The sequence below is a fragment of the Semicossyphus pulcher genome, unplaced genomic scaffold (assembly GCF_022749685.1).
Source record: "Semicossyphus pulcher isolate SPU_LCO1_2020_fin unplaced genomic scaffold, fSemPul1.0.p SCAF_18, whole genome shotgun sequence".
NCBI lineage: Eukaryota > Metazoa > Chordata > Actinopteri > Labriformes > Labridae > Semicossyphus > Semicossyphus pulcher.
Genome location: NW_027211691.1, coordinates 3,783,260 through 3,796,507, shown reverse-complemented (window position 1 = coordinate 3,796,507; position 13,248 = coordinate 3,783,260). Strand labels below are relative to the sequence as shown.

The window sequence follows — 13,248 nt, the reverse complement described above, 5'->3', positions numbered from 1 at the left end:
GCCACAGTGAGGAAACGATGTACAAGGACTTTCAACTGGCACTTGCCTGAGCTGTCCCAGTTGAGGCTGCTCAGCGACTTCTCTCTGGTGGGGGGGGCAGGTGTGCTCTGACAGCTGGATGATAGGTAGCAAGGAGAGCCCTGAAATAAAATTAAAATTTAATTTAAATTCAGAGGATCTATTCTGGCTCAGATTTGGCCGATTCCCTGTCTGAACTGGCTGGCTTTCCCCTCTCATTTGATCCAAATGTCCCCTAACTGGTGAGGCTCCATCTTGTTTTGAAACCATATTTCAACCAAAGAACAAAGACAAACTCTGCAGCAACAAAATCAAACAGTTGGCAGAGAATATTATACTCTTAACTCTTCTTTCCATTATGAATTTATTTAACATTCAAAACACAAACATTGACGTGTACACCACAGGGGTCTAACTTCATGAAAACCCATAACGCTTGCGGTATTGGCTTGTCATCCCCTCGGTTGGCTTGTCAATAGCTTAGTGTTGCAGCAATGCTGTTATCATGACAGCCCTAAGTCAAAGCTTTCATCATGTTGACAGCGGAAACAATGGAGGCAGCTGCAGCCTCTCGCTGACTGACCTTTACTGTAAGGTTAGTTTGTAAGTTCTTTAACATGTGTAGCTGAACCGGAACTTTCAGGCTGAATCAAAGAATTTGTTAGAGTAGTGGTACTCAACAAATTGTAATACTTGCTGAAGAACCTATCCATATGTAGGACAAGATTATATCCACAGTGGAGCGCACCAGTAGACAGTAGTTTGTAGACATCCATTCTGAAGATAGTTTAACTGTCACTCCGAGCAGCATACCATCATCCTCACCCACTGCGGTGATGATTCATCATTTCTCAAACACTCATCTATCAGGCGCAGGCAGAGGCTGGATCTGCTCAGCGGTTTCAAGCTTCAAGGTCGAAGGCAGTTTATCATTTTTCCCAACACAGCCCACCCTGCATGTGTAACAGAGGTGTACAGGACAAGGTGGGTCACTTACATCCTTTGTCATCGTTTTACGGTTAAAACTGTCTGGCCGCTTAAGGCCTCCAGCTGAAAAATAGTCCTCCAGTGCCAAACGCGCAGCCACTTCTTCATGAGAATATCCTGCACGCTTACATCAGGTACTGTGCATGCATCAAAGGGCAGCTAAGTGGCTGAACATGCACAGGCCAAGAACACCGAGCCAAGAGAAGAAAAGCAGGAGATCTTGGAGTGTAGATGTATGAATGTAATCTGCTGGAGGGTTTAGCAGCCAAAGCGGCTGAGATGACCCAAACAAAACATCTCTGTCTGAAACATAATTTTACTACATGGCACACAGCACTCCTTAAATCAATAGGATATCAAAAAAGTTGAATCTTGCCGTCCCTCTCTCATGTTCTCGTTCTCTCACACACACACAGATGACTTCAGAACCTCTCTTTGCTCTCTCAACGTGTACTGAGGCGTCTTAAGAGTGATAACTCATCATGACAATTCTCAGTTTAGACAGAAGACACAGCAAGGCCCTTTAGGTTGCAGCTCGCCGCCCACGTCGGGTGAAGATGTCGGAGATTTTTCCACTATAAGGTCCAACCTTCTTTGTGTTGATGAGGTGTCCCGGCCCTCTCTGCCAAATGAAATTAGAGCACCTCCTTAAAGAAAGAAAACAACTTTCAACAACTGTTGTTTCACCCTAGAACTCTTAAATAGAAATCATCCACCAGTGCCTTAATTGGTGTTTTTGCTTGTGGTGATGTCATTTCTTGGAGTATTATTAAAAGCATCACATCCCGAGAACCTCTGCAACCTTATCTAAAAGTGAATGAGTAAATAACCATTATAACACATGATGAATTCAGAAAGTACCAAACTCTGTTGTGTTTTTTCAGCAGATTTAGCCAAACATACACAATAAGTATTATGTAATAGAAACATAAAGAAAATTTTTCTTAACACTCCACAAGTAATTTGAACTTGTTTATGAGCAGAGTGTAAAGACGTGTTATTTACTATATTCAAGAACTTCATAAATCCTACAATCTGTACGACCTAAAGGGTATTTGAGCTTATACTGTACGTTAAGCAGCATCAAATAATGCATGCATGTTAGGCAGCCTAAAGATGTCAACAGCAAACCTACACATAAGACCAACAACATGGAAGTCTAAGCCTTTCACTGCACAAAGAACAAAGGCTCTAGCTATGTTAGTTTTTATTTCAGAGAGATTTATACAAGATTATACAAAAAACAAGCTTCCTTTTCATGGAGTTAAAATGGAAAGATTCCTGACATTACTGTACTCAGATGGTGGAAGAAAGCGCTTCCAACTGGAGTCTCTGACTCAGGAGATTTTAGTCTCGTCACACTTAGATGATGGCGACAAGGTTAAGTGCATCTTAAGTGTTGATGGAACAACATGCAGAAAGTTGCAGGTTTCAACTTCTGATTGCAATGACCTTTCTAAAATTATCCCCCGGAGCGTTATGGAAGCACCTTCTGTATTTGTCGTGATGGCTCGCCTTGAGCTTTCACACTCTCCGCCATGGAGCGGGATAATGAACAGTGAACCGTTTTGGCTTTTCCTGTTGTACCATCAATCCAGCTCTTAGTCCCCCCCCCCTCCTCTGCTGTATGTCCAGGTGTTTGTGAAGGCACTATTTGACTACGACCCTAAGGAGGACAAAGCCATCCCGTGTAAAGAGGCTGGACTGGCCTTCAAGAAGGGATCCATCCTTCAGATCATGAGCCAGGATGATGCAACCTGGTGGCAGGCCAAACACGAGGGCGACGCCAATCCTCGTGCCGGCCTAGTCCCGTCCAAACAGTTTCAGGAGAGGTAAGAAACAACTCAGCCTGTCCTGTCTACTGTAGCCTCTTAACAAGGCTGTCTCTACTGACACAGTCACACAAGTTTCACTCTCTTTCTCTCCGCCTTTCTCTTTTTTTTTCCTTACTTCACACTGCCAAAATAGTCTGGATTTCCGCACAATGTCTGGCCCGAAATGAGTAATGACAGAAAATGATAGTGCTGGTACCGATCCACTTTGGACAGCAAGTGGATGGAAAATCGCACATCAGTGTGCGCTCGGACGGCCGCACTTGATGTGCAATACAGAGCTCAGGAGGCCGGGGCAGCTTTTTGGCACCGTCCACGAGCACCCGAAGAAGAAAAAAAACATGAAAAGAACGAGGGAGGAGAGCAAAAGAAAAGAGAGAGAATTTAACAAATTTAACTTCGCAGTTTTGTCCACAGCAAGTGTGTTTCTCCTTCTCTCCCTCACTCAATCTCCCTTTTTTTTCACCAGTCTCAGCTGACAGAGTGAAAGTGGTGGATATTGACGAGTGGGTTCTCTGTTGCATAGCAGGGAGTGTTTATTATTCCCCATGCGGTCATGAAAACTGATGGTTTTATTGTGGCTTTTCTTTTTCTTCCTTTATCCTCCTCTCTTTTCCTCCAGGAGATTTGCACTGCCGCGACCCGTTGCCACTCTCCCGTCCCAGAAGATCTCAAGCCGACGATCATGTAAGCATAAATTATCTGCCGTGATAAGTTCTAACCGACCACTACATGACAACTCAGTGCAACAGGTGGGTGGGCTGAGGGGAGGTAAAGCAGAGGAAGGGATAATGGCAGTGAAACGCTGAAAGTTTAGGGATGATGCTCAGGACTGCTGTACAGATTCACCACCTGTCATCAGAGGAAATGTTGTGTCTGGACTTATGTTCCTGTCTGCTCCATGTTTCACTCCCTCAGTGTTTCGCTCAGGCTCCTGTCAGACTCCCTTCCCTCTGCCCCCCCTCTGCCTCTCCATGTGTTGATGTGCTCTAAGTCACGCAGAAGATGCTTTAATGCATGAAGGAGGCAGATTGCCCTCTGGAAAACCTCTCCGAGCCTTTACACCTTCCAGTCAAAACACAAACAAGCCTACTCATCCAACTCACCTCCTCACATCTCAGAGAGCCTAATGACAGATTCATGGTCTGATGCTAGACATACAGACATGATGGAGGCTCAGCGGCGCTCTCAGGAACACATAAATGTGCCGTATGATGCAAGCTTTCACAGTAACACAAAGTCCTCATGGGTCTAACCCAGACCAGAGACCCGACTCTGGACCTGTGTGAGTTCAGTCACTTTGGTCTGGGTCAGATCCTCTTCCACTTAATCTAATGTCCTTCTCCTTTGAAATATACTCCTGGTTGGGTTTTAAAATGCGAACAAAAAAGAGTCTTTTTAAAAAGAATCAGTTCCCTACAACTCCTGGAAGAAATATCCTTCGCTCAGCCTCATTATTTTGAACCTGTGAAGCTCTCTCACATTAACCCTAACCTTGGCCAGGCAGTGCTTCACAGTTAGGAAGGTCACATCAGCAGCAATGTGCTACAACAGGCCTGGATTGAGGGGATCAGGAAATGGAGGTATTATAGCTAAATTACCCTAATAAATCAAAGAAGGCTGATTGCTTCATAATGAAGACAAGAGACATAAAACATGTTACTCAAGAACGTGACAGAAACAATTACAATAAGTTATGGCCCACAGAACCTGCTTTAGAGGCTTACTGGCACCCGTACGCTGGAAAAGAGAATCCTCTCTACAGTTAATTATCCTATAGAAAACTGCAGTCAAGTTTTACAGCAAATCTTATAATGCATGATCTCTGAGGACGATTCAAAATGGTGTTTTAATAGGACTGAAGTGAGTGAACTTTCAGAGGCGACCATTCTGGATTTATAGAGCTAACGCTAACGCTCAGATTTAATACAAATCTAGAAAAGAATGTTACCAAACTGCACTTTTCTGACTGTGATTTGTTTGTGACTTTGTGGTTAACAATGGAAAATCTCGTCAATATTTAGAACCCGAAGTGCAGAACTGTCTCTAAAAAGAAGCCAGCAGCTGCTCCATCAACAAATGTTTATGACTTAACAACGTTTGAATATGTTAGCCCATGTCCAAACCCACCAGACACCGGGCCTGAGGGGTGTGCAGTCCAGGTCTGCACAGCCTCCACGCTCCTGATGCTGTTTATGCCACGACCGTTTTGGCCCACAGCGGGACTTTTCACCCGCACCTGACTGAGAAGCTCTACAAGAGACTCCCTGACATGCAGCCTTAAAACGACAAAGACATTACCTTTTATTTACAAACTGTTTCCAAATAGTAATTTGATTTGTATATGGCTTTAGCTACAGTGCAAACTGCACATTACAATATGACTGCTTGTGCCTGCCTGTAGCCGGGAGGAGGACGACATGCTGCCAATGTCTGCTGTGGGTCCTTATGGACTTACTAACCCCACATAGTCTGCAGGTTACTGACATTGTGCACTTTACTTAAAGTTTGCGTTCTTTTGGTGATTTTTAAAACTGAAAAAATAAATTAAATTAACTCGTGAATTGTGGCTCATGCGGCTCTCAAAGTAAGAGTTTATGATTTAGTGCAGCTTCAGCTTCATGTTACCTCTCTGTACCTTACATAACCTAAAAATAACCTCTCCATATGACTCCTTCCCACACACCTTCTGTCCACTGTCTTTGCATTCTTGCTTCGTCCTCTTGTCCTATATCTTTATATTCCTAACCACACATTTCAGCCTAATACGAGTGCACACAGCAGGTTCTCTTTTTGCTTTTCCCAAACATATAAACCCTCAGAAAAATACACTACACTTGTACTTTGCTTTATTGGCCGGTTCTGGTCCCACAATGACCCCATTGAACCAAAAGCTGGTTCTCTCTGGCCTTATTTTTCACTGTAGATTACTGCTTTGAGACGGACATGTCGATTTAACAACTTGTTTCCCTCGGCATGGCGGTGAGCCCTTAATGTAACATGATTCTTTCAATATGAAGCTCTGAAATAACCAAACAGAGCTGACCACCCCTAAACTTAGCATTAGGGCTCATTCTGCCTCAGATTCAAAAACTCGGGTGAATTATGGATGTTGTCATTTCCTGGTTGTGTTCAACCACATACTGGCATACATGGTGCAGGATGGCCAAAAATAGCCGGCTAAAAAATAAAAGTGAGACAGTGCTGCACTGTTCCCTTACTATTTCACTTTAATGGCCCAGTTCCTCTTGTGAGTTATGGGATTTGTAAACTCCCCCGTCGCTCTGTGCACAGAGGGCAGGTGCAAAATGTAGCAGAGTGCGCTGCGACCCCTACCAAAGGAACATACGTTTCTTTTTGACTGTAGCCATACTTTCTTCCTAATGTCATACATACTGTACGGATTAGTTGTGTGTGCAGCAGCCGCAGTAGGAAGTCCCTTGACATGGCCTCCGTTAAGACTAGATGGATAACTGGGGAATGATAACAGTTCACTCTCTGTTCTTGCAGAGACATGCACACATTCATTGCCCGCTGTTCCAAATCCCCAAAACTCAATTAGAGAAAAATTTTGATTCCAGTTGGAGTGTAATCGATTAGTTCATTGAATAAAAGTGAAGGGTCTTTCAGAAACTAAATATAGAAAATGCAGGATATTGATGGGCTGAAAGAGGAATAGAAAGTCAATGGGTCATGTTCAGTAGCAGATGTGGCCCTGTGGAGTGGTGATGGCTGGGTCAAGAGAGATGGAGGGAGACAAAGCTTGGATCCCGGCCGCGTACACGCCAGACCGGCTGCGCCCCGGGGCCATAAACTACAACCTAATTGAAGGATACTTTGGAGACCCCGCTGTTACCGAGCGGAGGACGGTGGTGGTGATTGAGGAGGGGGTCCCGCTCTCTCTCGCTTTCCAGCCCGGGAGCTCCGTCGGCTGGAACAATATTGGTCTTGGCGAGGGGCTGCGGCGAGCGTTGCTTAACCGTGTCCATTTACGCCTCACATTTGCAAGATATAAATAATCCCTCTCCTCACTGTTGCTCTCATGAATGCATTCCTCGGTTATGAAACTGCTGTTTAAAATGCCATCAGTTGCCCTGTTTCAGCCAAGTATTAACCAGGTACAGGGACTAGATCAACCATTTTACATCTCGAGCTGACAGCCTGGCCTTACCTGCCTACTTCCATCGATACCTGGCGTTCATCCAGCTTCCCCATCTGTTCTGACGTACTAACTGCTCTCTGGGCTTTCATACAGCATGTCTGTTCCTCTGTCTGACATGCAAACCACTCCACTGTCTGATTGTTTGGTTTGGTTTGCAGACTGCCAAACACGTGGACACACTTATCGCTCACCTTGGGGTCTTTCTGTATCTCTCTCCATACATAGCAGCACTATCCCTCTTACTTTTGCTCCTTCTCGCTTTAGTGAGCATTTTGAAATGGCACCCAAGATTGGTCTTAAGTGGCCCTGAACCTGGCCCCTGTGTTCAATTTATCATCTATGCTTACAGGCACAAGAGTAGATTTAGACACGCAAAATGTGCAGCTGAAAAAAAAAAAAATTAATTTGACACTGTTAGCACGATGTATAAAGTCAGATTTTAATGCCTTCTACCTCTGAATAATCAGCTCTACCTTTGAAGGCTAAAGTATGCATGACAAAGATCTCACTCTGTGTCATCTTGGAAAATTCCACTGGTCCCATGTTGGTTGTTTAAAAAAAGACGGAGAGATATGGAGAGCAAGAGAGAAATTGACAGCGTCCATTCAGTTCAAGGAGAAGGCCATCTGTGTGCTGGCTAGCTGCGAGGGTGACATCAGCCCATAACTCAGGGCCTTTAACAGGGTGCTGAATAGGGGTCACTCCTTTGTCTCTTCCTCCCTAGAAACAAGATAGCAGAAAGATTTTTTAAGAGCCGCGTAGCACCGATACTCAGCTGAATAGTTGGCCGAGCCTGACCTAATCCACACAGCTCAACAGATATATACACAATATTATGTGACTAATGGGTAGAAGGATTTATGCCTGCATATACTGAAAGACATAGAAAAAGTCTGACACCCTCTCACTCACATCTAAAGACATTTTAGTCAGTAACGCCAAGACTTTACAAAGTCTGGGTATCTCTCAGGGTCAGTAATTAATACAGCTAGATTCCTGTTTAAATTATTTCCCATCATGCACCAGGTGGAAATTAATTCCGACATTGGACAATTGTGAAATTGCTCAAAAAGTAGTTTGTTGTGAGGTTGGCATTCAGTGCTTTTCAGTGGGATGATCATTTACGCTCTAACGGAGAACGACTATAAATGGTAAATGGACTGTACTTATAAAGCGCTTCTTCGGACCCCTCAAAGCGCTTTTACACTACATGTCCCATTCACCCTTTCACACTTACATTCACACACTGATTGTGAAGGCCTAAGTGCCAATCTACAATCAAGATCTATGGACATTCATACACCAAAGGCTTCTGCGTCTTGGCCAGGGACAGAAATCGATATGTGACTGTAGCAGTCAGGGATCAAGCCGCCAACCTTCCATTCAATTGAGAGACACCCGACTCTATCACTGAGCCACACCCGCCCGTGACATGATGAGGTTTAGTGATGACATACAATTTAACATTTGATCACTAAAGCCAACAGTAGCAGAATCACACTGATTAATGTCACAGGCAAATATATTCTGAAGAGAAATCAACACAAACGGTAAAATCATACCCAAAACATTGCGATACCCATCACAGACCAACTTCTCGTTGGAGATGGAGCCACTATACCTGCTGTAGTTGTGTATCCAATCAAATCAAAGAATCAAAGGGAATTAAATTGTGGGTGTAATCTCTTTTGGTTCAACTTTCATATTTAGTTGTTATGTATTTTTTTACAATCTGTCTGATCGTCTAACTGTTAAAGTTTCTTTTCCCATCAGAACTTGCTGCAATGACATCATGATAATAGCAATTACTAAAATGCAATTATTGTTGTCATTACTAAAAAAAGCGACGGCCAAAACTACAAAATATGACCAACGTTGTAAAACAGTTGAATGATCCTTTAAAAATCCCATTATGTCTCTTTCTGGCATCAGTCCTGTCCCTTCATTCCAACACTACCCTTAAGTCACCCCTTCTGTCATCATGTGTGGTGAATCTTTGGTATGTGGGCGATATGTGATATACCCCTAAGTATGTGTCCCTTTCCTGGGGGGGCGAGTCGGCCTTGAAGCCTCCAGTAAGGCTGGTTTGGTTGACTGGTGGTAGACCGGATGAATGAGAGTGTCTGCAAAAGTCGGTAGCCACAGTCTGTGCGGCCATGTCTCTCTTCCGCTCAGTAAATGATAGGCTTGGCTGCCACCATCACTGCAGGCCTGGCATCCACATATGCTCTCGTCAGATTGGTGTCCACCATTCAAGCATTCTTAGATAGGCCTGTCAAAGACATGCAGCAGTGTTATCATATGATGATTAATGAATTAGGAATGTTAGTGTTCAAGGCTAGACGGCCATTAGGGAATGCAAACCATTCTTAAGATAGGCACCAGATGAAAGCCTTCCAGAGTAATAAAGGAAGCACTTGGAAGGAATTTAGATATCTTTATCATTCTCATATTGTCCCCATTTTCTCTTTTAAGTTTACATCCGTCATCCTACAATCATTCTACTCAAAATGTGGTTTAGGTGCTGGTTCAACTTAAAATGTCACATCAGAGCAGGAGGAGGGCAACATCAGTAGGAACATTGCCGTGAACACTAACATGTGAAACAAGATGTCAGATAAAGGCAGACACATTTGGCTCCACACTTCAAAACAATCACTGCTCTCAGGCCTGATGTTTGTAGCACGAAACAACCTTTGCAGTGATCGGTCCTGACTGCTGTTTTGGCTAGTCATTAACTGTGGGCTCTGACGTAACATCTCCTTGAGCTGCAGTGCGCTCTGGGAAATGAGCACGGTGCTGTAAGGCGAGCCCCGTACTGTGGTAGATGTTATGTATGTTTTGATTTAACCTTGTTTGGCTAAAATGGGAACATGTGAAAGGGAGGAAGCATCTATAAGTGCCTCCAAATGTTTCAGGGCATCTTAAACCAAACACACATGCACACAGATCCTGCATCAGCTACCATTTTGAAACCGTCCTCTTATAGCTGTTTGGATGGCCCTCTTTAACATCTGGAGTCATTTGGAGAGCTACCTTAAATTGAAAATATTTTACTGTATAACAAATCCCAGTCGAAAGAATTCAAGGTCCCGGTTGTTTCTTGAATGTCTTGGTTTGAACGCCATTTGGAGGCTGTTGAATGTAAATGTGTTTCTTCCTGTGATGTCACAGCGGATGCACCACGAACAGCAGACTGTGTCTCCCTAGGTAACAATGGATAGAAACAGTAGAAATGTTATTCAGTAGAATGTGAACGTTGATTATTAGAGTTTGATGAAAATGTGGTTAAGAATTCAAGGTTACCAGCTTTTTCTGAGCTTTCATTTTCACCTTTTGATCTTCTTTGCTGGATGAAGTTTACTGTGTTGTCATCTCTTAATAAGAGACAGAACTAAGGTTGGGGGGTAAAGTTTCCCCTGAAGATCTAAACTTTAGTATTTCTACCCAAAGTACAAGGAACTTTTAGTCCCAGGAAATACTTCTCAAAGAAACGAAAGTCCTTCAGCCAGTTGTCTGCATTTCCACCATGGTCTTAGACATGGAAGATTAAAGTCGAGGTGAAATGAAAAATGTTATTTTCATCCTTTTAGATCACATCCCCAGTAACATTGTGCATCTATTTGATATTATAGGCCAAAAAAAAATCAATTTCTTCGTATTCTTATATCAAAATCTGATCATTTTTTCTTCCAGTAAAACTAAATTTCACGAGTGCTTACGTAAGTTAGCACCAAACAATTTCAACCAATCAATCTGCAACATTTAACCGCAGAGCACCAAGAACGCTCAGTCAGTTAGCTAGCTACTGTGCTGTGGAGAACGTCTGTCTACGCCCACTTCTCAACGATCAAATCAAATCCCTCTAATGATATGTCCCGCCTGCACGTCCTGTTTCACTCGGAAATACGTTACGATACGGAAGCTAGATACTCTCCAAATGCCGTTTCAGCTTGACTTTAAACAAACCAAAAGAGCGACAACATAATTTTTGCACCAACTATACAACAGTGATGGTGCCGTATAAATACACACCTTATCATTGCAGATTTCGTCCAAGGCAAAAGTGCTCAATAAGGCAAAGCTTTTTTTCTGTAACTCCACTAATGTATTGGAGCACCATGAACAACTAAAGGGTACTGGAAAAGAAAAAACTTGTGTACTTTTGGGTTTACAATAATGTCGTCATATATTATGACAACCATGTTTCACTTACTGAGGAAGTTTGGTTGAAAGCGTTGGAAAAAGCAAAAATGTTGACCTTGAATTAAGTTTTGTTTATTGTCTTTGTCAAATGAATTTAGTCGTTTTACCTTAAGAGACAATAGTGATAACCTTGGAGTAATGTGTGTTGTACTGTAGATGCACCTTCTGAACAATTATTACAAAATGAAATAGAATCACAGACTATTTCCATTTTGTATGAGACTCAACTCAAAATAATATTTGAGTCTGGATTTGTCCGAGACACAAACCAACCTAACTGTAGCTCGTGTAGAAAAAGATGTTAACTCTTGTTTTTGTCTTTTGTTTTGCTTTTCTAAGACGATGTGGCTGTAGAGTTTGGTAGGTTTCCTCTTTCTTATGCTCTCATCCACTTCCCTAACTTCCTTTGTGTGAACCAAAATGTTCGCTAACTTTGAGTCAATTCCATTCCTTGCTTCTGTTGCACTCACAGTGGAGGAGATCGAAGGTACTACTTGTCTGACATCTCCCATTCAATAGGACTTTATTGATATGTCACTGGCTGTGCAGCAATGCAGAGTCAGTCAAACCATTTGTGATTGGATCCCCTTCATCATAGTTTGTGTGTAATGAAACGTCTCCCCCTCACCTCTGCTCTCCATTCACCTTGTTTTCATTTGGCCTATCTTCTCTTGTCAAAGGAAATCATCCTTAAAGGGGAACATCAGATGTCACTGTCTACATCTCCTCTAAAACTGGGGAGAGTTTAAATGTTATTGGCTCTAAGACTCATCTTTCACCAGCTAACATCATTTTCATGAGAGCAGACCTCATTTGGAAAATCCTGTGTACACCTCCTGTAATACTTCACCTGCCGACACTCACTCATAATACTAGATTACTCATAGACGTTCTGAAACACATCCAGAGCAATGACCAGGGATGTTGTGGATTTAAACCTAAATGCAATATAAGCAGGTTTATGTCGGAGTTCCTTTGCTTAATGACGATCATTGACTGGAGGTAATAATTAGTCTCTTATTTACCACTTCATCTATGGCTATCGCTCTGGTCAAACTAAAACGTTATCAACATGAATAACAAAGAACATATCTGATGTCTTGTAAACTGTACCTGTATGTCTTTCTCATGTACTTTTACCTTTTCAGCACATGTTAAGAGGGTTTCTGGGTTTCTGTTATACTTTCTCTTTAACTTGATGTTGTGCCTCTCTCCTGGCTTCTTTTCTTTTTCTTCTCATCACCAGAGGACACCGACTATACTAGCGGATTCATCCTAGGTGAGAGATGTTGTCTTCTTCTCTTCCTTTTCACCGCTGCCCCACTGATCATCAATAGAGTGAATACAGTGGCTAAGACTGTTAGACTCCATGTGTCCTGTCCTTTAATGCCTCCCCGATCCTTTAGATAGATGACCCTTTATAGATGATGCTTTGTAGTCCTTGCCATATTGTTTTTCATAATGTGCTAGGCATATTCCTGTAAAGCCCAGAGTGATTTTGGTACAACTGGTTCAACTTGGACTCCCACGTAACAACACAAAGAGTAGTTCTGTCGTGGTACACCAGCCTATGCTATTTCTGTTGCTTGCTGACAGAATGAGTGCACTGGCAGATCATGTCATGGATTTGCTGAATGTAGTATTTATCCTGTTCTGCCTCTGCTGTGGGTCTGAAGACATCTTTGAGAATGGTTCTGGAAGGATTTGGGTTAAAAGGACGGCTTGTTTTCCACACTTTGTTCTGGAGGTCCGGCAGAGAGCCGGTCTCATTGATGTGGTCCCGGTCAGACAATTACCGTGGCCCACTTTGGATCTGCAACCCTTCCAGAGAGCTGCTTCCAATTCTCTGTCTTGTACAGAAAATGTTACCCATCATGTTTTTATTACAACTGTCATTTTCCCGACAAATCATAAGGTATCGTCCCTCCGGAGGACCACAGGACGTTCTCACTGGCTTATACGCAAATCCTGTGTCTGTCCATCTGCCCTTTTTTATTATTTTCTCTTTATGTCTCTCTCTCGCTCTTCCCTTCTCTGCCCAAT

The 13,248-nt window shown here is 42.9% G+C and overlaps 1 protein-coding gene across 1 annotated transcript in view; it reads left to right on the top strand.

The window, feature by feature from the left end:
- mpp7a (MAGUK p55 scaffold protein 7a) overlaps positions 1-13,248 on the top strand; it is a 158,388-nt gene that overhangs the window by 110,547 nt on the left and 34,593 nt on the right. Inside the window, exons 10-11 of the mRNA XM_069667718.1 lie at positions 2,641-2,837; positions 3,460-3,524. Of these exons, the coding sequence (XP_069523819.1) occupies positions 2,641-2,837; positions 3,460-3,524 (262 nt within the window). The remainder of the gene's footprint in view (positions 1-2,640; positions 2,838-3,459; positions 3,525-13,248) is intronic.